Source organism: Cydia amplana, chromosome 4 (assembly GCF_948474715.1).
Source record: "Cydia amplana chromosome 4, ilCydAmpl1.1, whole genome shotgun sequence".
Lineage (NCBI taxonomy): Eukaryota > Metazoa > Arthropoda > Insecta > Lepidoptera > Tortricidae > Cydia > Cydia amplana.
In genome coordinates this window covers 6,980,952-7,007,409 of record NC_086072.1, presented here as the reverse complement: position 1 = coordinate 7,007,409, position 26,458 = coordinate 6,980,952, and the positions used below count along the sequence as shown (strand labels likewise).

Genomic DNA, 26,458 nt, shown 5'->3' with positions numbered 1-26,458 from the left:
TGCCTCGGCGGCTGCGACGGCCCCGGCCCGGACCAGTGCCGCGTGTGCAAGGACTACTCGCTCGGCTACGGCAAGAACCGCAAGTGTGTCAAAGACTGCCCTCCAACATGTATAAGGTATAACTAAAATTATTCTTTAAATTATAAGGTGCACTCAACTTCGATAGAGCGATTATCGCTAATAACTACCAACTCAGAAGCTTTTCATATTTTGACAATACTTACGCTACTACAACGCTAAACATGGCCTTGCTTACTGTTACCCACTGACAATCCAACCTCTAGACTGAGCTTAGGCCAATTCTTTCATGAAACCGATGCTGCCAAAAATACGGGGGTGCGGGGGGACGAGGTGGGCGAATCCCGTGCCGTGATTGGTCCGTTCAAAGACACGGACCAATCACGGCACGGGATTGACTCGAAGATGGAGTAACGCTACCGTATGTATGGCAGAGGGGGTAGCGCGACTATGCTATGTCTAGAGGTTGGATTGTCTGTGCTGTTACCCTAGTAAAAAGTGCTTCTAGTTTAGTAGAAAACAATCCACCTCCAATGCACCTTACCAAGGACTACTAACGAGCTAGGTTACGGCAAAAACTGCTTACTTTTTCATCAAACTATGACAGATAACAATAGAACTGAAAAAGGAAAGGTTTTTTCAGAAATCCATTGATCCCATTTACTTCTTGGGCCTAGATCCCGTGAGCGTTTTCCAAAAAAAGTGTACAAGTCATTCATGTCTTCAAAATATTGACTTCTTGGGCTCATTTTACTCAGAATCATTTGTACATTCACGCCTCATACATAAAAAAAATGTGTCCAAAAATTTCCTTTCCTGATCGTCACATTCTTGTATGAAATTTTTTTTATTTGTATGAACGTGACGCACTGGAAAAAAAATTTTTCATACAAAATTTTGGGACACATTTTTTCATGTATGAGGCGTGAATGTACAAATGATTCTGAGTAAAATGAGCCCAAGAAGTCAATATTTTGAAGACATGAATGAAATGTACACTTTTTTTGAAAAACGCTCCCATACATTTTGACCAGAAATAATGTAAACAAAATGTACTTACAGCTGTATCGCCGCTGCGTGAGCGAGTTGGAATGTCGCGCCATGAAGCCGCTGAACGATGACGCCAGCAACCGGCAGGAGATCAACATCCTGGCGTACAAGACGCTAAACGACTCGAAAGAGGGCGCCAAGTGCGTCTACATCTGTCCCAGCGGATTCCAGGAGGTATACACGATATATTATAAGATATAAACGGTATTTGCGTCAGCCGTATCCATTACATCAAGATAATAAGGGCTAGAGCACATCGGCTGCGTGTGCGTAGACGTGCACGGGTGCGTGCGCTAAAATGTTTGAGCCGCGCACGCACACGTCAAGCAAGCGGTGTGCCGTCTCTCAGGATCTATATATTATAACGCTCACTTAGTTTACTTACTGGGCACTTTCTGCAAATCCTTACCTAACCCCAGCTCATCCACAAAACCCAGCTAAGTTTTCAAATCTCGCGTAGTGGACACGGAGACCCGTGGCGCTTAGCCCTATAGCAGGGAGTGGGGCGCTATCCAGGCGCATTAGGAGCAGGCCATCCTTCAGTTCGTAACGCGCCTCTCTTCCCGCGCATGCATCACGCAACTCTGCACTCTAAAAAAAATTTGGATGGTCCTATCAATATCTTGACAGTCGTAATCAAGCATCTTGATTCCATACGAGCCTAACAAGAACTTAGACTCATCAAATAAGGTAATTCTGATTGCTATTACTATATCTATGTAACTGAACCAATTAAGATCTTGTTCAATATTTACATGAAAAATAATTATGCTAACTAATTGATCCTAGCAAGATCAACTAAGAGCTGTTAAGGACTGAATCAACCTACGTTACATAATTATACCAATAAGTTAATGATATATGCAAAGTATACAATTGTTAGGATTAATAACATACCTACTTTATTAGTTCAATCACAGATACACTTATTGTTTTAAGTAATCAGCTTTCTTTGATTTATATAAGATCGTTATTGTTGTAATTAACTTAACGTCAACTAAGAGAAAACTGCTCTTAGTTGGTCTTCATTTTTTTAGGGTTCCGTAGCCAAATGGCAAAAAACGGAACCCTTATAGATTCGTCATGTCTGTCTGTCTGTCTGTCTGTCTGTCTGTCTGTCTGTCCGTCTGTCTGTCCGTCCGTATGTCACAGCCACTTTTCTCCGAAACTATAAGAACTATACTGTTGAAACTTGGTAAGTAGATGTATTCTGTGAACCGCATTAAGATTTTCACACAAAAATAGAAAAAAAAAACAATAAATTTTTGGGGTTCCCCATACTTCGAACTGAAACTCAAAATTTTTTTTTTCATCAAACCCATACGTGTGGGGTATCTATGGATAGGTCTTCAAAAATGATATTGAGGTTTCTAATATCATTTTTTTCTAAACTGAATAGTTTGCGCGAGAGACACTTCCAAAGTGGTAAAATGTGTGTCCCCCCCCTGTAACTTCTAAAATAAGAGAATGATAAAACTAAAAAAAAAATATATGATGTACATTACCATGTAAACTTCCACCGAAAATTGGTTTGAACGAGATCTAGTAAGTAGTTTTTTTTTATACGTCATAAATCGCCTAAATACGGAACCCTTCATGGGCGAGTCCGACTCGCACTTGGCCGCTTTTTAGAGTGTGTCGCGAAGGCTTAAATGACCGTTGTCCTCAGTCTGGCGACACGAGAAGGGCGGAGTGCGTGCGGTGCCCCGCGTCGGGCTGCAGCCGGCAGTGCAGCGGCGGCAACATCGACTCCGCCGCCGCGGCCGACCGCTTCCGCGGCTGCACCATCATCAACGGGGACCTCACCATCACGCTGCCGGCCACCGGTGAGACCCTGTTCTCGAATACTTTAATAGTATTTTATGCAACCGTTGTTTAAGAGGGGTCAAAAAAGGGGAGTGGCGTGAGTAACAATTTGAGGCGAAGCCGAAAATTGTTAATAAAGACGCCACGAGTATTTTTTGACTCGTTTAAACAACGTTGCATACAATACTTTTTCTACGACCAAGGACTTACTTTGAAATAAAATTGTAAATTTAACAAATACTTTTAATTCAAGAAGTAGCAAACATGGAGGGTACGGGCGGGAAAAGAATGAATGAATGAAATTAAAAATAAAACATGTCTAATCATGTCACTTATTTGTCAGAGATGACATTTAAAATAAGGTTGGCAACACTGTATTTCATTCAATATTTTTAAAGTGGTAATTACACGAAGTATCGTAAAATCGCCAAAAAGATACTGCGTGTATGCACAAATTCTTTTTTGGGGCATAGACTAAAGACTTGTCTTGACAACTATAAGGTAGGGTTTTAAAGGTGTGTGCACGACCCTTTAAATGACAAATAAAAGTACGGGAGTAGAAAAAAGTATTATCCGATTATCACTATGACGCCGCTCCGATGTGTGAACGTGACAGCGTTATGTACGTACTCGTATATAGCAGAGTCCCGCGCGTACACCGAAGCGGCGTGTGGATCCGCATCCAATGTGAAAACCGCCTTACACTTATTGCCATGAAACAAATTAGTACCAATAGATTGATTATATGTCGGCTTCGCTTGCCTTCTCTCCAGTATCGGTTTAATAGTCTCCGAGTAATCCGAATACAATCCAATGAATTGTAAATCGGTTGAAATATCCATAAATTACTTGCTAAAGTAGTATTTTATCACAGGTAACATCGTGGCTACTCTGGAGGCGGCCATGAGCGACGTCCGTGAGATCCGAGGACGGCTCAAAATATTCCAATCTATGCCCCTTGTGTCGCTCATGTTCCTGGACAAGATCGAACGGATCATAGCCAATCCTAAAGCTAACAGGTGAGTGCGCTAAACATGAATCTAGTATAACTGGATTGGGCATGAGTGGTGGGGATAACTGACAGAACGGGATAGTCTTATGTATCTTTCAGTAGGAGTAGCAGCGAAAGCGCTATTATTGTTTGTCCTTGTCACAGTCTCACATCTTGTTTTATTCCCCACCGTAAATTGACCACTGTGATTGGTCGAATTCATTTGTTGCCCACCATAACAAATAAATTCGACCAATCATAGCGGCGCAATGCGACGCTATGATTGGTCGAATTTATGTTTTGTCCCTCACGGAGGCACGCGTAGACCACTTCTATAGGATGCTACCTTCTATGGCGCTAAAGCTCTAATGCTCTACCAGAATGTATAAATATTATGTAGTCTGCTAATTGGGTACAAAGAGTAGCCAGCGGTCTCAGTTTTTAAGATTTTTTACCACACCGGCTCGGAAAGGCTTACTTTGCACTTCAAAAACGGATAGCAAAGTTGCACTTTGCTATCAGTAATTCACATGTGAGGCAAAGTAATCAAATGCAAATTTTTGAGTTGTTTTCTTATGTTTGCTGGTAGAATTGACTTGATGAGATGATGATTTTGGGTGATAAATATTTAATAACATTCATTTGAATTTGATTTGGTTTGATTTTGTTTGATATTTTACATTTATTATTTGCTTCGGGTTGGTGTGGTGAAAAATTTTGTGTTTCACTCGGGGGCAAATTTTGTTTAACCCTCGTGCTTTGAAACCCTTGCCACGCTCAAGATTCTATTTTTCGAATCACTCGCTACGCTCGTGGTTCAATTTTGGAATCTTTCGCTTGCTCGGGTATCAATATTAGCACGACCAGTTAACAACTTTGCCCCCTTGTAAAACAAATAACTATTACATAAAAAAAACATCATAGCCGTTTTGTTGCCATCTCTTACAAGTTGTCAAACATTTCACATTTTTTTTTAACGTACGTCAAACTATAATTACGAGATTAATGCGCCGCCGCTTAAATCGAATTGTTATTATACTTATTATGTATTTGCCCGTTGGGTTTAATGTGCGTACCCAACATGGTTGACTTGAATTGAAAGTAATTCAACCTTCTGAATTAAATGTTCACATTTGAAAACATCTCTAAAGATCGGTTTTCCTAGGATAGCGGTGCCGTCATATAGCGGCCGTCTCCATACTAAATAATACGGCTAAATATGGATGTCGTAGTATTTGTATGGAGACGGCCGCTATATGACGGCACCGCTTTCGGAGGAAACCAAAGCTTAACGGTGTCATTTTTCAGCACCGAAGCGTTATCGATATACAACAACCGCAACCTGGAACTGCTGTGGGATTGGGAAAAGCGGAAGGCGGAAAACAAGACGCTGGAGATCAGGGGGACGGTGGCCATACAGTTCAACCCCAAACTGTGCCCCAGCGAGATCAATATGCTCAAGAACATCCCCTACAAGAACGAGCCTAATATCGAAAACGATAATGGCGATGAGGCGTTTTGTAAGTACATATGTAATATACGCGTAAAGTAGGTACACACTTTAACCAGAGTCGCGCGATTACTACTCACATTTTCCTTAAAAACTAATATATAACTATATTTTTTTAGTTTCTTAATTGTGTAGTATTTGAGTTAGAGAAGAAACTAAGTGGGACAACACAAAAAGAAAAATGTTAGTTCAAGTCTGTCATATTATGCCAGCTTAAGTTGTTATTCAGGCGAGTTTAGAAAGAGACAAATGAATTGGGTCTTCGTTATGACGGTACGTCTACTCTTACCACAGATCACCTCAACGATGGAGCATTAAGACAATTTGGAGGTCATCGGACGTAAAAAGTACAAAAAATGTTCTTGGAATGAACACGGGCTGTTTTAGCATAAAATGGTGTAGGCTACCACTCGGTGCACTGTGGTGCTCTTGAACTTGCATTTTCCGAATAAAAATATTAAATTTGCACTGGTGATATCGCGATCATTTATTTATTTCTTTAACAATAAAACATTGTGTTAGAAAACTTATGAACTAATTACATGCTTAATAATTTAATTAAACTTAGTATGATGGGACATGTCAGCAAATAAATAAATTTTAAATAATTAAAATTAAACAATGAATAACAAGTGACGATCTTCGGAAACACTTTTTTTAAAGGTGGTATCTGTGTAGTCTGTGATTGCAACAGTGATATCGGTATCGTGCCATATTGACGACGCATTCCATTACAGGTAACCAGGAAGTCCTCACGTTGGCGCCGACCCGTTTCGAAACTGACAGAGTGGTCCTCAGCTGGAACCCGTACTGCGTCCCGGACTCTCGTAAACTGCTCGGCTACTCGCTATATTACATCATGACCGACCGTAATGTCACGCTTTACGAACAGCGCGACGCCTGTTCTGACACGTTGGTATTTTTTTGATTTTAAAGCTGGTCAAGCAAATCTTGTCAGTAAAAAGAGGCGCGAAATTCAAATTTTCTGTAGTACCGTAAAATGGGGTGAGTAGGGTCAAAACTGAAATTCAAACCTCGATAACATTTTATTTTTACATATGAAAACTGAATGGTGTATATAATAAGTGTTCCGGACGTTTGTATTTTAGTTTTTATTTTATTTTGGGTAGTTCCATTTCATAACTTTGACGATAAAGAGGAAAACCCACCTCACCCCGTAGTGCCTCGTATTTGGGGTGAGAGGGGTTTTCATACAAAGGTGATTTTGGAAGATTGTTGGATCGATTTTTTTTTATTATGCGTATTACTATAGCTCCATTTTAAATTGGAATACATTATTTTTGTAGCAGTAGCCTTAAAATCCCTTCTCACCCCCCTCTCAAACCTTCTCTCCCCATTCATAACCCACCTCTCCCCGCGAAACCTACTCACCCCGTTTTACGGTACGATATCACTTCGCGCCTACATTTTTCAAATTTGCCGCCTTTTTCTACAGACAAGATCTGCTTGACCAGCTATATATCCCACTTCTGATATTTGAATAATGATCTCAAATTGTTTAAATCAACTTGTGTTGCCATTCTGTCCCGTTGTCCAGGGGATACTAGTGACACAGTTTGTTAGAAATGTTGTACTACGTTCTACTAACATGCTTGAATGAATGTTGCTTAGATGGAACGTGATCGACTTCGCCATTGAAGACAATCGCACGTCGCCTCTGAGCGGCTGCGACCGGCAGATGCTGTTCAAAGTAGTCGCCAACCTCATACCGGACACGAGATATGCGGCCTACGTGAAGACCTTCACCACGCGCATGGATAACACCAAGGGGGCGCAGAGCCCTATCATATACTTCAAAACTTTACCCGGACGTAAGTTTGGTTTAAACTTTAAATGAAAATTTTAAATAAATAGAAACTGCATATATGCTCTTAAACTGCTTATTAATACATAGTTCTGTTATGTCTGATCATACTATGAGGGGAATAGTTAGGTCATGGGCGTTTTTTTGTTGTTGTCCCGTACACTTTTTTTTTCAAATTTGGGATTTTTTATGTTATTTCTACTCAGAATTACGAGCTCTTTCTATCCTAATAGGAGAAAAAAAGTGTCCTAAGGTTTTTATTTCCATTACGTCACCATTTTTCATAGACTTTGTATGGCGGTCGCGGAATGGAAAGATCGAAAAATGTATGGAAATTTTGGGACACTTTTTTTCTCCTATTAGGATAGAAAGAGCTCGTGATTCTGAGTAGAAATAACATAAAAAATCCCAAATTTGAAAAAAAAGGGTAGGGGACAACAAAAAAAAACGCGCTCATACCCTCATAACAAAGGTTATGGATTGAAGAAACTCTTAAGATAATAATCGTACCCTCAAGTTTGACACCTGAAGTGTGCATGCACTGTATACGGTGCCATATTATGTTTTGTGGGGACGGGAATTGTCAAACGTCACGTTATCACAGCCATATTTTGTGGGTAATCTACTGAGCTTTACCATAGAGAAAAAAATACATTTCATTTTATGAGTTCATCAAACACATTGTAAAGCCATAGAGAAAAAAAATACATAGAGTGCTCACTCCATACATCAGTTTTAGTACCAAAAAGACTATTGGCATCTAGCATCGAGTAGCGGAACTATCAGTACTGCTACTTGACAATAGATGTATGTTGAATAGATGTGATGTCTTATGCTGTTGAGATAAGACTTTCCGGTCGGTGCTACCTCTATTGTCAAGTAGCAGTACTGATAGTTCCGCTACTCGATGCTAGATGTAGACACTGAAATTAATAGTCTGAACTGATGTATGGATTAAGCACTCTATGTATTTTTTTTCTCTATGGCTTTACAATGTGTTTGATGAACTCATAAAATGAAATGTTTGATGGCAGGTCCCAGTCCGCCCACGGTGAGTGTGCGCGAGGACTCGCGCGCGCAGCACAACGTGACCGTGGTGGTGTCGCCGCCCGTGCGGCCCAACGGCACCATCATCGAGTACGTGGTGGAGGTGCAGGCCAACAGCTACAACCTGCCCAAGATCATGGCCAGCAGCATCGACTACTGCAGCAATCGTGAGTTTGTAATGTGACGCCAGTACTAGTAAAACGAAAAATATTTTTGATCATTTAATCCTTTTTAATTCTGAATACAAGTGTATCATGGTATAATAATATACTCCGCCTGGTACTCTTTTCCGAGATTCGCGAATGACCTAACTGTCACTTGCCTACGTCATCATGCTGTTTACAGGTTCTCAAACTTTAAAATGTGGGAGAATTTTAACCAACGGTGAAAATTATTTTAACGGCATTAATTTTAAGTTATTCATGTAGAAACATAGTAAAATAAAACAAATCTATACTGCACTTTTAGATGATCAAACGAACTTCTCGAGCGAAGTTCGATCACTATTATATGAGTCGTTTCATTCGAAGATATAACATTTACCAGGTAGTCCTTTAAACCTACAGGCGACTTTTGCACTATATTAAGAGACAGTCATTTGACTATTGAACTGATTTTTAGTTCGTTCATTCGTTCCCCTACCCTTCCCGTTCGTTCCACCATCATAGCTGCTCATTATCTTTAGAGAAAATGCAAAACTTTAAAATTTGGGGTCATATTAGGGTGGGAAGGGTTATTATATCTTCGAATGAAACGACTCATATAATAGTGATCGAACTTCGCTCGAGAAGTTCGTTTGATCATCTATTATATTTCGTTCGTTTCATTCTTCAGATATAACATTTACCAGGTAGATGTTTAGAGTCTTAAAGTTTTGCTTAGGTGGAATGAAACTATAGATAGGTTCAAAATCGTATTTTTATTTAATTTTTCGACGTGACCCTATTAGTCAGTCATCTAATATTAACATTTATTCGTATTAATAAATAATCTAATTATGATCAATAATCTTATTATTTAAGGATTGTCACTTGTACTCGGCAAGCAAACAGATCTCGCAAAGAGTCCTTCATCCGATAGTGGCCTATTATAGAACCGCGCAAACGACGTGGACGCCGCGGTCCAGCCCGCGGTGCGGCGGATAGTGTCGACGCTGACGCCGGCGCGGCTCGCGGCCGACGTGGCGGCGTGCCGCGCACTGTGCGCGCTAAACACTCTCATGTCAATGCCACTTTCCGACAAAACATTTTTAATCCATCTGCTGATGGTCTGAGAAGTTGCAGGCCTATGTGGAGGTTTGTATGTCAATAACAAATTTCCTATACTATCAACTCTCATATTTTTTGTTACAAAAATATAATCTCTGAGAGTTGTAGCAGGGCATATAGACACGTTATCTTTAAAATATGGAAGGAAGAGAACGGGTTGTTCTCGTCCGGCAGCTGATGTTTTAATTATGTCAGTAATTCCAATTTTGACACCGTTTGGGGAAATAACAATATTTTCGATTTTTATAAGCGCTAATGTTTGAACCCTATGCGCTGTGCATATGGCCAGTAATGTCACTATTTTTTTCGACAGTTTTTCACGGTAATATTTTAACTTGTCTTTAGCTGTGCGCTTCGACATTTTTGTAGGTAATAATGTCGTAGCCGAGGAGCTAAAGGGCGCGTGCGCTCGTCGCCGTGCACGAAAAAAGAATGAGCAGCTATGATGGTGGAACGAACGGGAAGGGTAGGGGAACGAATGAACGAACTAAAAATCAGTTCAATAGTCAAATGACTGTCTCTTAATATAGTGCAAAAGTCGCCTGTAGGTTTAAAGGACTACCTGGTAAATGTTATATCTGAAGAATGAAACGAACGAAATATAATCACTCCTACTCTTACAGTTCCGAATAGAGCAGCCAACCATTTTCGCAACAAAACATTAATTACCAAGCTTACGACGTGAAAAGTTTGGAAAACACTGCGACTGCTGACACTGAGCGAGAAGGAAATAACAATTAACACGCGTTCGACAAGGATGACGGTCAGGGACAAAATGGCGGATTGTCAAATGTGACAGCGCTATCCTGTGTTGCCAGTAGTGTAAACAGAATTACCCGAACGTCTGAAATTTCTTTCGTGAATCGGAAGATATTGCTAACGAATAATTAAAAATGACGTGTTATTGTAAAACTTAATAAAAACATATAAATACAAACATATAAAAACATATAAATGAAAATTATAAAATTATAAAGAAATATTTTAACTTATTAACCATAGATATAATGTACCCATGTAACATGTTATGTTGAAATAAAGTGGCAATGTTATTGTGACGTAGGCAAGTGACACTCTGGGAAGAGAAGACCATGTTTTATTAGACCATGAAGTGTATGAACTTTTCCGCACAAATACCTATTCGTCCTTTTTGAAATCTATAAAAAATGTTTGTTCCCTTTGTCATAACATAGAAACTAGTGGATTGAACTTCATGAACACATACAATCGTACATACACATACCTAGACGGACCTACATACTCTAATAATACGCAGTTCGACTAGAATACCTTCATTTTTCCAGCGAGCCTGCTAGCCAACATCATAGCCGCGAAATCCGAAGTGCCCCAAAAGGACGAGACGTCGATGACAGGCGACGCGAAGAACGGCACCTGCCAGTGCCGCGAGGAAACCGAGCGCTCCACCAAGTTCGACTCGCGGGCGGAGCAGGAGCGCATGGACACCATCGCCTTCGAGAATGATCTCCAGAACTTGGTATGCTGTAACTTCGAACTTTCGACGACCGGTCTGGCCTAGTGGGTAGTGACCCTGCCTGTGAAGCCGCGGTCCTGGGTTCGAATCCCAGTAAGGGCATTTATTTGTGTGACGAGCACAGATATTTGTTCCTGAGTCATGGTTGTTTTCTATGTATTTAAGTATTTGTATATTATATATATCGTTGTCTGAGTACCCACAACACAAGCTTTCTTGAGCTTACCGTGGGACTTAGTCAATTTGTGTAGTAATGTCCTATAATATTTATTTATTTATTTATTATAACTTTATTATCCGCAAACCAAACTGACGACTGGGGTCGTGAAACTTCAGTGGTCGTGGCAAGAGAGAGATATGACTTCGGTCACAGGTTGGTTGGTGGCCACTATCATAGAGAGACAAGACAAGAGTGCTCACTCCATACATCAGTTCAGACTATTAATTTCAGTGTCTACATCTAGCATCGAGTAGCGGAACTATCAGTACTGCTACTTGACAATAGGTGTAGCACCGACCGGAAAGTCTTATCTCAATAGCATAAGACTTTCCGGTCGGTGCTACATCTATTGTCAAGTAGCAGTACTGATAGTTCCGCTACTCGATGCTAGATGCTAATAGTCTTTTTGGTACTAAAACTGATATATGGAGTGAGCACTCTATGTATTTTTTTCTCTATGCCACTATAGTCAAATTATTGGCACCTCTTTCATATAGGGTGTTTGCTCTATAAGCCAAAACAGCTCAATGAGCAAGATACAAACGAGCTGTGCTTTTGTTGTTTAAATAATTAATCGCCATTACATGGTTGACACGCAAAGTCGTGGTTGACCGGATTTTTCAATATATTTGATTTTTCAGTCAATGTATGACTGCTAAATACATTTTATATAACATCATAAACCCTGTATGAAGCGTCAAAACCGCTACTTATGGCCAGCATAAAGATAAACTGTTTTCTTAGAAAAAAATATTTTCCAACTAGCTGTAAAAATTATAAACTGAAATAGATGTCATATATTAAAGAAAAAGCGACGAAGCCCTCTAGTGGTGAAGACCGGATTCGAACCGGCGTCTAACGCCTTGAATCCCTTAGTTCTTGGTTATATAATATATCACATCTATTTCAGTTTATAATTTTTACAGCTGGTTATAAATATTATTCTTCTAAGAAAATAGTTTTTCTTTATGCTGGCCGTAAGTATATATTTAATAAAATAATTTGATTTGTTCCCAAAGTAGCTGTAAAAATGTTAATAATAACGTCAACAAACCAATTTCATTCAAATTTTAATTAAATTTGTCTCTAGGAAAATAATCTATTGCCGCTGTTTACCTTTTCTTAGTCGCTATGCTCTTTGTAGAATACCTATTGTGGTAAACCCCTAAGCTCAGTTAATAAATTGAATATTGAAGAGGCTCTTGTGCATAAAGTATTTTGTTGTAAATTTGTTTGTAAACGCGTACATATAATAATTATTTATTATTATTCCCAGGTATACGTCAAACAAACGAAAACGACAAAATCCAAGCGAGAGACCAGGATTCGGCGGTCGATCGACAACACCGTCGTGAGCAGCATGCTCGTCCTCGTCACGCCCCCTGAAGGCGGTCCCGACACCATCTGGAAGAAAAATAGCACAGACCCCGAAGGTAACTTTACGTAAATCCAGTGACGTAAAACCCGTCGCATTAGAGTCTTTTCTGCACCGTTCTGAGTTCAAACTTTTCTATTGTTGTGATTGTAGTTTTCTACTGTTGTGGCACAATCTCACGATTTTACAGCATCGGAGGTGATCATCGATATGCTGACTGTTTTGAATGAGATTAAAGCTATTTTCGGTTCACCCTACCTTTTACTTTACTTTAGTTTAGTTTAGTTTCTTTATTGGTAAAAAGTATTTTACAGGTCACACAGGTACAATTGAAATAAGATAGTTATTTACAATTCTAGATAAAAATAATACATTGGTCAAAGTTTACAAATCTCTAAATAATGAATAATGATCGTGCAATAATTGTTAATATAGTAAAATTTACATATTCTCTTTCATAAAGTCATCAACAGAATAACATGCTTGGTCTAGAAGTAGACATTTCAGTTTTTTATTGAATATTGAGTCGCTTTCTGTAAATTTAATGTCATTAGGAATTTTATTATATGTTTTTGGCCCGATAATACTTAAAGACTTTCGGGCCTTCGCGAGTCGTTGTGTAGGAGTGACTAGCATGGGCAATCTGCGGCTGTTTGCGTCGCGGGTGCAGGTTTTTGTGTATGTTTCAAGGTTTGCCCTAACGTATTTGCATGCTTCTAATATATAAACGGCTGGTAGTGTTAGTATTTTATGGTTTACTTTCTACATAAAATATATTGTTGTTCAAAGGTTTTCTACAGACGCAACACTATTCACTGCCGGGCTCTACGCGCGAGTTGACCATCGAGAACCTGCGTCACTTCTCGTGGTACACCGTCAGCCTGTGGGCGTGCCGCGCTCAGCACCCCAACGAGACGCTGACGGAGTTCAAGAAGACGCGGTGCTCCGATCGAGCCTTCTACACCTTCCGGACCACTGAACTCAGTGAGTACGCCGGTCTGTTGGTCGGAAACCTGCGCGACTTATCGTGGTACACCGTCAGCCTGTGGGCGTGTCGCAGTCAGCACTACATCTAGACGGTTGTGGATTTCAACAGAACATACTGCTCCGGCCGCGTCTTTTACACCTTCCGAACCACTGAGCTATGTAAGTCTGTTGATCGGAAACCTGCGCGACTTATCGTGGTACACCGTCAGCCTGTGGGCCTGTCGCAGTCAGCACTACATCTAGAAGGTTGTGGATTTCAACAGAACATAACTGCTCCGGCCGCACCTTTTACACCTTCCGAACCACTGAGCTAAGTAAGTCTGTTGATCGGAAACCTGTGCGACTTATCGTGGTACACCGTCAGCCTGTGGGCCTGTCGCAGTCAGCACTACATCTAGAAGGTTGTGGATTTCAACAGAACATAACTGCTCCGGTCGCACCTTTTACACCTTCCGAACCACTGAGCTAAGTAAGTCTGTTGATCGGAAACCTGCGCGACTTATCGTGGTACACCGTCAGCCTGTGGGCGTGTTGCGGTCAGCATCCCAACAAGACGCGCTGCATCGACTTCGAGTTCGAATGAAAAAACCTAAAAGTTCTTAATGTCTTTCACTGGCTTCACTTCACTGAAGAACGTAAAATGATATAATTTATTTGTAAATAATAACTCACCTCGTAACGGACGTATGTTTTACGCTCTCCTAGTCTTTTCTAACATTTCAAAACCTTGCAGCATCCGTGGACATGGTCAGCAAAGTGCGGGCGTACGAGCTGCCGTCAAACATGACGCTCCCGGATGTGAACGTGACGTGGGACCCGCCCGTCAACCCCAACGGCTTCGTCGTGGCCTACTCCGTGTACCTCGTGCCTGTGGAGGACAACACGAAGGTGAGACTTGCAGCTATTGTTAACTTCCTCAGATAAGAGCGGGAAGTCGAGATGCCGTCAAACATGACGCACCTCACGCTCGTCATAGAGAAAAAAATACATAGATTGCTCACTCCATACATCAGTTTTGATACCAAAAAGACTATTAATTTCAGTGTCTACATCTAGCATCGAGTAGCGGAACTATCAGTACTGCTACATCTATTGTCAAGTAGCAGTACTATATAGTTCCGCTACTCGATGCTAGATGTAGACACTGAAATTGGTATCAAAACTGATGTATAGAGTGAGCACTCTCTCGTCTTACTATATTCTCTATGCGCTCGTGGAGGAAGTAAAACATTATGAGAACGCTCAGATTCTTTCCTCTACACGAAAGGACTATCATGTAACGCTATATGATGATATAGCGTTACATGAGATATATGATGATGCGTTATATGATGTGAGATGTCACAGATGCAGTACGGGGTGAAAAACCAGCGTTGCGTGCCACAAACGGACTACGAGAGTAACGGGCGCGGGATAGTGTTCCACAGCATGTCGCCCGGGAACTACAGCATTACAGTCACGCCCATCACCGTCAGCGGCGCCGGGAACGCCTCGCATCCAGTGTACTTGTTCATTGCGGTAAGTGGCTTCTTTGTATTTTTAAATAAGTAGGGCTAAGATGGCCGGCTCTTTATCATTTGTCACCATGGCTGTCACGTTCTAACAAATATGGAAGTGCGAAAGTGACGCATAGCGTGACAGGTGATAAAAATGCGACCATGATAGCTGGTCTGGGAAACTGAAGCTTTATTGGCGGTACGTCTTTAGCTTCCATGTCTTCTTCATTTTCTTCGGCATTTTGCCACGACTCATGGGAGCCTGGGGTCCGCTTGGCAACTAATCCCAGTAATTGGCGTGGGCACTAGTTTTTACGAAAGCGACTGCCATCTGACCTTCCAACCCAGAGGGTAAACTAGGTCCGTATTGGGATTAGTCCGGTTTCCTCACGATGTTTTCCTTCACCGAAAAGCGACTGGTAAATATCAAATGATATGTCGTACATAAGTTCCGAAAAACTCATTGGTACGAGCCGGGGTTCGAACCCGCGACCTCCGGATTGCAAGTCGCACGCTCTTACCGCTAGGCCACCAGTGCTTACGGTACGTCTTTAGCTCCCATGTAAAATTTCAATTCCAGTAATATAATATACTGAGTAGCGTAGTGCATAGTTTAATTTCAATCTAAAATTCAAAATTTAACACAATTTCGGGATCAGTTTACCTACTCGAAAACAATGTTACATACAAATTCGTATTATTATTGACTAGCGAGCGGCTACGCGCGGGTTAACAAATTATACATAAACAATCCTCTTGAATCACTCTATCTATTTAAAAAAGCCGCATCAAAATCCATTGCGTAGTTTTTTGAAGTGAAAACTTTAGCGGCGCTGTGCACTTTTTGAGGTGGGGAAAAAATGTTAAACTCGCGACAGATCACGTGACCGTAAGACGGTCAGTGATGTGCAGGGGTTTTAAGTAATGCGACGAAATAACGCTAGATGGCGTTAACCTCAATTGTACATAGTGCTGCAGACACTTTGCATTGAGTTTTCACTTCTGCCGGCACTCCCGGAGTGCAACCCGTTGTTTTTTTAAAGATCTAAGCATACATAGGGACAGACAGACAGTGGGAAGCGACTTTGTTTTATACTATGTAGTGATTTCAATTTACTTTCCCTACAGGAGCGTGCCGCGGAAACCGGCTACGAATGGATCTGGGGAGTGGTGGGCGGTATCCTTATAGTGGTGGTGGTGCTGGCCGGCGGGGCGTGGTACGCGCGGCGCGGCCTGCTGCTGCCCGCCGACGGCAACAAGCTGTTCGCGTCCGTCAACCCGGAGTACGTGTCCACGGTGTACGTGCCCGACGAGTGGGAGGTGCCGCGCGCCAACATCGAGCTGGTGCGCGAGCTCGGACAGGGATCCTTCGGCATGGTGAGGACTGTTCGCATACATAGTGGTGGTGGTGCTGGCCAAGGCAACAAGCTGGTCGCGTCCGTCAACCCGGAGTACGTGTCCACGGTGTACGTGCCCGACGAGTGGGAGGTGCCGCGCGCCAACATCGAGCTGGTGCGCGAGCTCGGACAGGGATCCTTCGGCATGGTGAGGACTGTTCGCATACATAGTGGTGGTGGTGCTGGCCAAGGCAACAAGCTGGTCGCGTCCGTCAACCCGGAGTACGTGTCCACGGTGTACGTGCCCGACGAGTGGGAGGTGCCGCGCGCCAACATCGAGCTGGTGCGCGAGCTCGGACAGGGATCCTTCGGCATGGTGAGGACTGTTCGCATACATAGTGGTGGTGGTGCTGGCCAAGGCAACAAGCTGGTCGCGTCCGTCAACCCGGAGTACGTGTCCACGGTGTACGTGCCCGACGAGTGGGAGGTGCCGCGCGCCAACATCGAGCTGGTGCGCGAGCTCGGACAGGGATCCTTCGGCATGGTGAGGACTGTTCGCATACATAGTGGTGGTGGTGCTGGCCAAGGCAACAAGCTGGTCGCGTCCGTCAACCCGGAGTACGTGTCCACGGTGTACGTGCCCGACGAGTGGGAGGTGCCGCGCGCCAACATCGAGCTGGTGCGCGAGCTCGGACAGGGATCCTTCGGCATGGTGAGGACTGTTCGCATACATAGTGGTGGTGGTGCTGGCCAAGGCAACAAGCTGGTCGCGTCCGTCAACCCGGAGTACGTGTCCACGGTGTACGTGCCCGACGAGTGGGAGGTGCCGCGCGCCAACATCGAGCTGGTGCGCGAGCTCGGACAGGGATCCTTCGGCATGGTGAGGACTGTTCGCATACATAGTGGTGGTGGTGCTGGCCAAGGCAACAAGCTGGTCGCGTCCGTCAACCCGGAGTACGTGTCCACGGTGTACGTGCCCGACGAGTGGGAGGTGCCGCGCGCCAACATCGAGCTGGTGCGCGAGCTCGGACAGGGATCCTTCGGCATGGTGAGGACTGTTCGCATACATAGTGGTGGTGGTGCTGGCCAAGGCAACAAGCTGGTCGCGTCCGTCAACCCGGAGTACGTGTCCACGGTGTACGTGCCCGACGAGTGGGAGGTGCCGCGCGCCAACATCGAGCTGGTGCGCGAGCTCGGACAGGGATCCTTCGGCATGGTGAGGACTGTTCGCATACATAGTGGTGGTGGTGCTGGCCAAGGCAACAAGCTGGTCGCGTCCGTCAACCCGGAGTACGTGTCCACGGTGTACGTGCCCGACGAGTGGGAGGTGCCGCGCGCCAACATCGAGCTGGTGCGCGAGCTCGGACAGGGATCCTTCGGCATGGTGAGGACTGTTCGCATACATAGTGGTGGTGGTGCTGGCCAAGGCAACAAGCTGGTCGCGTCCGTCAACCCGGAGTACGTGTCCACGGTGTACGTGCCCGACGAGTGGGAGGTGCCGCGCGCCAACATCGAGCTGGTGCGCGAGCTCGGACAGGGATCCTTCGGCATGGTGAGGACTGTTCGCATACATAGTGGTGGTGGTGCTGGCCAAGGCAACAAGCTGGTCGCGTCCGTCAACCCGGAGTACGTGTCCACGGTGTACGTGCCCGACGAGTGGGAGGTGCCGCGCGCCAACATCGAGCTGGTGCGCGAGCTCGGACAGGGATCCTTCGGCATGGTGAGGACTGTTCGCATACATAGTGGTGGTGGTGCTGGCCAAGGCAACAAGCTGGTCGCGTCCGTCAACCCGGAGTACGTGTCCACGGTGTACGTGCCCGACGAGTGGGAGGTGCCGCGCGCCAACATCGAGCTGGTGCGCGAGCTCGGACAGGGATCCTTCGGCATGGTGAGGACTGTTCGCATACATAGTGGTGGTGGTGCTGGCCAAGGCAACAAGCTGGTCGCGTCCGTCAACCCGGAGTACGTGTCCACGGTGTACGTGCCCGACGAGTGGGAGGTGCCGCGCGCCAACATCGAGCTGGTGCGCGAGCTCGGACAGGGATCCTTCGGCATGGTGAGGACTGTTCGCATACATAGTGGTGGTGGTGCTGGCCAAGGCAACAAGCTGGTCGCGTCCGTCAACCCGGAGTACGTGTCCACGGTGTACGTGCCCGACGAGTGGGAGGTGCCGCGCGCCAACATCGAGCTGGTGCGCGAGCTCGGACAGGGATCCTTCGGCATGGTGAGGACTGTTCGCATACATAGTGGTGGTGGTGCTGGCCAAGGCAACAAGCTGGTCGCGTCCGTCAACCCGGAGTACGTGTCCACGGTGTACGTGCCCGACGAGTGGGAGGTGCCGCGCGCCAACATCGAGCTGGTGCGCGAGCTCGGACAGGGATCCTTCGGCATGGTGAGGACTGTTCGCATACATAGTGGTGGTGGTGCTGGCCAAGGCAACAAGCTGGTCGCGTCCGTCAACCCGGAGTACGTGTCCACGGTGTACGTGCCCGACGAGTGGGAGGTGCCGCGCGCCAACATCGAGCTGGTGCGCGAGCTCGGACAGGGATCCTTCGGCATGGTGAGGACTGTTCGCATACATAGTGGTGGTGGTGCTGGCCAAGGCAACAAGCTGGTCGCGTCCGTCAACCCGGAGTACGTGTCCACGGTGTACGTGCCCGACGAGTGGGAGGTGCCGCGCGCCAACATCGAGCTGGTGCGCGAGCTCGGACAGGGATCCTTCGGCATGGTGAGGACTGTTCGCATACATAGTGGTGGTGGTGCTGGCCAAGGCAACAAGCTGGTCGCGTCCGTCAACCCGGAGTACGTGTCCACGGTGTACGTGCCCGACGAGTGGGAGGTGCCGCGCGCCAACATCGAGCTGGTGCGCGAGCTCGGACAGGGATCCTTCGGCATGGTGAGGACTGTTCGCATACATAGTGGTGGTGGTGCTGGCCAAGGCAACAAGCTGGTCGCGTCCGTCAACCCGGAGTACGTGTCCACGGTGTACGTGCCCGACGAGTGGGAGGTGCCGCGCGCCAACATCGAGCTGGTGCGCGAGCTCGGACAGGGATCCTTCGGCATGGTGAGGACTGTTCGCATACATAGTGGTGGTGGTGCTGGCCAAGGCAACAAGCTGGTCGCGTCCGTCAACCCGGAGTACGTGTCCACGGTGTACGTGCCCGACGAGTGGGAGGTGCCGCGCGCCAACATCGAGCTGGTGCGCGAGCTCGGACAGGGATCCTTCGGCATGGTGAGGACTGTTCGCATACATAGTGGTGGTGGTGCTGGCCAAGGCAACAAGCTGGTCGCGTCCGTCAACCCGGAGTACGTGTCCACGGTGTACGTGCCCGACGAGTGGGAGGTGCCGCGCGCCAACATCGAGCTGGTGCGCGAGCTCGGACAGGGATCCTTCGGCATGGTGAGGACTGTTCGCATACATAGTGGTGGTGGTGCTGGCCAAGGCAACAAGCTGGTCGCGTCCGTCAACCCGGAGTACGTGTCCACGGTGTACGTGCCCGACGAGTGGGAGGTGCCGCGCGCCAACATCGAGCTGGTGCGCGAGCTCGGACAGGGATCCTTCGGCATGGTGAGGACTGTTCGCATACATAGTGGTGGTGGTGCTGGCCAAGGCAACAAGCTGGTCGCGTCCGTCAACCCGGAGTACGTGTCCACGGTGTACGTGCCCGACGAGTGGGAGGTGCCGCGCGCCAACATCGAGCTGGTGCGCGAGCTCGGACAGGGATCCTTCGGCATGGTGAGGACTGTTCGCATACATAGTGGTGGTGGTGCTGGCCAAGGCAACAAGCTGGTCGCGTCCGTCAACCCGGAGTACGTGTCCACGGTGTACGTGCCCGACGAGTGGGAGGTGCCGCGCGCCAACATCGAGCTGGTGCGCGAGCTCGGACAGGGATCCTTCGGCATGGTGAGGACTGTTCGCATACATAGTGGTGGTGGTGCTGGCCAAGGCAACAAGCTGGTCGCGTCCGTCAACCCGGAGTACGTGTCCACGGTGTACGTGCCCGACGAGTGGGAGGTGCCGCGCGCCAACATCGAGCTGGTGCGCGAGCTCGGACAGGGATCCTTCGGCATGGTGAGGACTGTTCGCATACATAGTGGTGGTGGTGCTGGCCAAGGCAACAAGCTGGTCGCGTCCGTCAACCCGGAGTACGTGTCCACGGTGTACGTGCCCGACGAGTGGGAGGTGCCGCGCGCCAACATCGAGCTGGTGCGCGAGCTCGGACAGGGATCCTTCGGCATGGTGAGGACTGTTCGCATACATAGTGGTGGTGGTGCTGGCCAAGGCAACAAGCTGGTCGCGTCCGTCAACCCGGAGTACGTGTCCACGGTGTACGTGCCCGACGAGTGGGAGGTGCCGCGCGCCAACATCGAGCTGGTGCGCGAGCTCGGACAGGGATCCTTCGGCATGGTGAGGACTGTTCGCATACATAGTGGTGGTGGTGCTGGCCAAGGCAACAAGCTGGTCGCGTCCGTCAACCCGGAGTACGTGTCCACGGTGTACGTGCCCGACGAGTGGGAGGTGCCGCGCGCCAACATCGAGCTGGTGCGCGAGCTCGGACAGGGATCCTTCGGCATGGTGAGGACTGTTCGCATACATAGTGGTGGTGGTGCTGGCCAAGGCAACAAGCTGGTCGCGTCCGTCAACCCGGAGTACGTGTCCACGGTGTACGTGCCCGACGAGTGGGAGGTGCCGCGCGCCAACATCGAGCTGGTGCGCGAGCTCGGACAGGGATCCTTCGGCATGGTGAGGACTGTTCGCATACATAGTGGTGGTGGTGCTGGCCAAGGCAACAAGCTGGTCGCGTCCGTCAACCCGGAGTACGTGTCCACGGTGTACGTGCCCGACGAGTGGGAGGTGCCGCGCGCCAACATCGAGCTGGTGCGCGAGCTCGGACAGGGATCCTTCGGCATGGTGAGGACTGTTCGCATACATAGTGGTGGTGGTGCTGGCCAAGGCAACAAGCTGGTCGCGTCCGTCAACCCGGAGTACGTGTCCACGGTGTACGTGCCCGACGAGTGGGAGGTGCCGCGCGCCAACATCGAGCTGGTGCGCGAGCTCGGACAGGGATCCTTCGGCATGGTGAGGACTGTTCGCATACATAGTGGTGGTGGTGCTGGCCAAGGCAACAAGCTGGTCGCGTCCGTCAACCCGGAGTACGTGTCCACGGTGTACGTGCCCGACGAGTGGGAGGTGCCGCGCGCCAACATCGAGCTGGTGCGCGAGCTCGGACAGGGATCCTTCGGCATGGTGAGGACTGTTCGCATACATAGTGGTGGTGGTGCTGGCCAAGGCAACAAGCTGGTCGCGTCCGTCAACCCGGAGTACGTGTCCACGGTGTACGTGCCCGACGAGTGGGAGGTGCCGCGCGCCAACATCGAGCTGGTGCGCGAGCTCGGACAGGGATCCTTCGGCATGGTGAGGACTGTTCGCATACATAGTGGTGGTGGTGCTGGCCAAGGCAACAAGCTGGTCGCGTCCGTCAACCCGGAGTACGTGTCCACGGTGTACGTGCCCGACGAGTGGGAGGTGCCGCGCGCCAACATCGAGCTGGTGCGCGAGCTCGGACAGGGATCCTTCGGCATGGTGAGGACTGTTCGCATACATAGTGGTGGTGGTGCTGGCCAAGGCAACAAGCTGGTCGCGTCCGTCAACCCGGAGTACGTGTCCACGGTGTACGTGCCCGACGAGTGGGAGGTGCCGCGCGCCAACATCGAGCTGGTGCGCGAGCTCGGACAGGGATCCTTCGGCATGGTGAGGACTGTTCGCATACATAGTGGTGGTGGTGCTGGCCAAGGCAACAAGCTGGTCGCGTCCGTCAACCCGGAGTACGTGTCCACGGTGTACGTGCCCGACGAGTGGGAGGTGCCGCGCGCCAACATCGAGCTGGTGCGCGAGCTCGGACAGGGATCCTTCGGCATGGTGAGGACTGTTCGCATACATAGTGGTGGTGGTGCTGGCCAAGGCAACAAGCTGGTCGCGTCCGTCAACCCGGAGTACGTGTCCACGGTGTACGTGCCCGACGAGTGGGAGGTGCCGCGCGCCAACATCGAGCTGGTGCGCGAGCTCGGACAGGGATCCTTCGGCATGGTGAGGACTGTTCGCATACATAGTGGTGGTGGTGCTGGCCAAGGCAACAAGCTGGTCGCGTCCGTCAACCCGGAGTACGTGTCCACGGTGTACGTGCCCGACGAGTGGGAGGTGCCGCGCGCCAACATCGAGCTGGTGCGCGAGCTCGGACAGGGATCCTTCGGCATGGTGAGGACTGTTCGCATACATAGTGGTGGTGGTGCTGGCCAAGGCAACAAGCTGGTCGCGTCCGTCAACCCGGAGTACGTGTCCACGGTGTACGTGCCCGACGAGTGGGAGGTGCCGCGCGCCAACATCGAGCTGGTGCGCGAGCTCGGACAGGGATCCTTCGGCATGGTGAGGACTGTTCGCATACATAGTGGTGGTGGTGCTGGCCAAGGCAACAAGCTGGTCGCGTCCGTCAACCCGGAGTACGTGTCCACGGTGTACGTGCCCGACGAGTGGGAGGTGCCGCGCGCCAACATCGAGCTGGTGCGCGAGCTCGGACAGGGATCCTTCGGCATGGTGAGGACTGTTCGCATACATAGTGGTGGTGGTGCTGGCCAAGGCAACAAGCTGGTCGCGTCCGTCAACCCGGAGTACGTGTCCACGGTGTACGTGCCCGACGAGTGGGAGGTGCCGCGCGCCAACATCGAGCTGGTGCGCGAGCTCGGACAGGGATCCTTCGGCATGGTGAGGACTGTTCGCATACATAGTGGTGGTGGTGCTGGCCAAGGCAACAAGCTGGTCGCGTCCGTCAACCCGGAGTACGTGTCCACGGTGTACGTGCCCGACGAGTGGGAGGTGCCGCGCGCCAACATCGAGCTGGTGCGCGAGCTCGGACAGGGATCCTTCGGCATGGTGAGGACTGTTCGCATACATAGTGGTGGTGGTGCTGGCCAAGGCAACAAGCTGGTCGCGTCCGTCAACCCGGAGTACGTGTCCACGGTGTACGTGCCCGACGAGTGGGAGGTGCCGCGCGCCAACATCGAGCTGGTGCGCGAGCTCGGACAGGGATCCTTCGGCATGGTGAGGACTGTTCGCATACATAGTGGTGGTGGTGCTGGCCAAGGCAACAAGCTGGTCGCGTCCGTCAACCCGGAGTACGTGTCCACGGTGTACGTGCCCGACGAGTGGGAGGTGCCGCGCGCCAACATCGAGCTGGTGCGCGAGCTCGGACAGGGATCCTTCGGCATGGTGAGGACTGTTCGCATACATAGTGGTGGTGGTGCTGGCCAAGGCAACAAGCTGGTCGCGTCCGTCAACCCGGAGTACGTGTCCACGGTGTACGTGCCCGACGAGTGGGAGGTGCCGCGCGCCAACATCGAGCTGGTGCGCGAGCTCGGACAGGGATCCTTCGGCATGGTGAGGACTGTTCGCATACATAGTGGTGGTGGTGCTGGCCAAGGCAACAAGCTGGTCGCGTCCGTCAACCCGGAGTACGTGTCCACGGTGTACGTGCCCGACGAGTGGGAGGTGCCGCGCGCCAACATCGAGCTGGTGCGCGAGCTCGGACAGGGATCCTTCGGCATGGTGAGGACTGTTCGCATACATATGGGACATTATCTATGAAAAGGGACCTTATTGTCGATGGCGCTTAAGATCGGTTTTCCTAGGATAGCGGTGCCGTCATATAGCGACCGTCTCCATACTAAATAATACGGTTAAATATGGATGTCGTAGTATTTGTATGGAGACGGCCGCTATATGACGGCACCGCTTTCGGAGGAAACCAAAGCTTTACGCCGCACAGTGTCGCACGACATTATATTTACATCGGAGCTTCTTTAATAATGGCGTAAGCGCCATCGATAATAAGGTCCCTTTTCATAGATAATGTCACATATTATTGGCGCGCCGAGAAGTAAAGATTAAGTACAGACGTGCATAATCCTTTACCATCGTATTTTCTCGGATACGTTCGTCAGTCAACTGCAGTATTTTTGTACTGAGACTGACTGAAATAGCATAAGTGTAATGTAAGGCCTGAGTGGACGCTCGAGTTGGGCGTGCCGCGGGGCGGGGCGTGCGGCGTGCATGTTAAACAAATGCAAACGTATAGGAGCGGCCTTAGTACACGCTGCTCAAATTACTTGTGAGCCCGACGCCACGCTGCACGCCTCGCCGAACGCTCCGCTTCGAGCGTCCACTCAGGCCTTACACTAACACGTTCGTGAATTTCCGTGATAATACGATGGTTAAGGATTATGCAATACATCTGTACAGTCGGTGCCCTAAGTGTCCACTTTTCTATACAGTTAGTACGGCGACGTGGTTATTTAGGGTGGGGCGCTTACTGTACGTGCTAACATTAAGGACTATAGTTGCCTTGATGAGGACAGAGGATATGGAAACACAATTTCTTGCAGTCGAAACTCATTTCCCAAACGCATACCTACCTCACTAAGACCTAGTTTTCATTTCTAGATTGGAATGTCAAAGGGCCTATCTATGCCAATTTGCTATCGTCTGAGACACTATGTATTTATATTTTTGTACTAATTTAAGTTTGGCTTACGGGTCCAGTTATTTGTATTAATCTCGTTATTTTTATTTTCAGGTATATGAAGGCATAGCGAAAGGCATTGACAAATTAAAACCAGAAACTCGATGCGCTGTGAAAACTGTCAATGAACATGCCACTGACAGGTATTTATTCAAAATCTGATATCTATCTAATCTATCTAATACCTTTAAACGAGCAATTCTTGTATATTTATTTATATATGTATATATTTCGGGGATCTCGGAAACGGCTCTAACGATTTAGTTGAAATTTGCTATATGGGGGTTTTCGGGGGCGAAAAATCGATCTAGCTAGGTCTTATCGCTGGGAAAACGCGCATTTTTGAGTTTTATATGTTTTCCGAGCTTTGCTCGGTCTCCCAGATATTAGTTATTAATTCGACATGAGCTATGTGTATTCATCAGAAAAAATGCATATTTTCAATGATCTATGAATTTTACCATTTTAAGGACAAACAGTTCAGGAAGACCAATAACAATCGAAACATTTCTCGTTATACATCAGATTCCAGGGGGCAAAATTTAATGACAGGCAGGGAGTTCCTATATCGATAAATTTAATCAGCTCAGCTTCGTTTGTAACTGTAAATTAATATTATTACGCGACATTCTGCGTAGGGGGCGCCACTACCACAATCCATCACAATCTGAGGGTCTATCACGAAACAAGAAAAATCGAAATTTCGTTGTCTAACCTCTCTATCACTTTTGCATATTCGAGCGATAATGAGGCAGATAACTAGATTAACGATATTCGATAGGTATAAGAACTCCCTACCTGTTATTAAATTTTTGTTCCTAAAATTCCGTGTCATTACGTGTCTCGTCTGGTATGAGTTCAAGGTATATTTCCTCGTAGACGTCAGCGCCACTGTCAGAAGAAAAGGTTATTCTCGATTCCCAACAGTAGAACGTGTTATGCACAAAATATATTCATAAGACGTGCCTGCAAACTATTTAACGAAAATGACAAGCTCTCTAACATAGATATATTTACTTGTTCCACTAATACTTTAAAACGTGCTTTTCTTTAGGTAATAATGCATGTTTTCCTTTCTTTACGCTCTCAAATGTTTAGTTTTGGGTAACATTTAAAATTGTAATCTTTAAAAAAAAACAGACTGTTGATTTTATGTAACAAATGAAACTCTAGGTCTAAACTTAAGCAATATTGTATATATAAGCATAGAGAAAAAAATACATAGAGTGCTCACTCCATACATCAGTTTTAGTACCAAAAAGACTATTAGCATCTAGCATCGAGTAGCGGAACTATCAGTACTGCTACTTGACAATAGATGTAGCACCGACCGGAAAGTCTTATGCTGTTGAGATAAGACTTTCCGGCCGGTGCTACATCTATTGTCAAGTAGCAGTACTGATAGTTCCGCTACTCGATGCTAGATGTAGACGCTAAAATTAATAGTCTGAACTGATGTATGG

At 47.5% G+C, this 26,458-nt stretch overlaps 1 protein-coding gene across 1 annotated transcript in view; it reads left to right on the top strand.

The window, feature by feature from the left end:
• The window catches only part of LOC134647506 (insulin receptor-like), a 136,140-nt gene that overhangs the window by 101,752 nt on the left and 7,930 nt on the right, over positions 1 to 26,458 (top strand). The window contains 16 exon segments of the mRNA XM_063501857.1: positions 1 to 100; positions 103 to 116; positions 1,081 to 1,242; positions 2,738 to 2,894; positions 3,749 to 3,893; positions 5,174 to 5,385; positions 6,113 to 6,287; positions 7,008 to 7,207; positions 8,235 to 8,414; positions 10,820 to 11,010; positions 12,504 to 12,660; positions 13,392 to 13,586; positions 14,323 to 14,477; positions 14,937 to 15,107; positions 16,214 to 16,462; positions 25,050 to 25,138. The exon segment at positions 1 to 100 is cut by the window's left edge and continues 18 nt beyond it. Coding sequence (XP_063357927.1) covers positions 1 to 100; positions 103 to 116; positions 1,081 to 1,242; positions 2,738 to 2,894; positions 3,749 to 3,893; positions 5,174 to 5,385; positions 6,113 to 6,287; positions 7,008 to 7,207; positions 8,235 to 8,414; positions 10,820 to 11,010; positions 12,504 to 12,660; positions 13,392 to 13,586; positions 14,323 to 14,477; positions 14,937 to 15,107; positions 16,214 to 16,462; positions 25,050 to 25,138 — 2,552 coding nt within the window.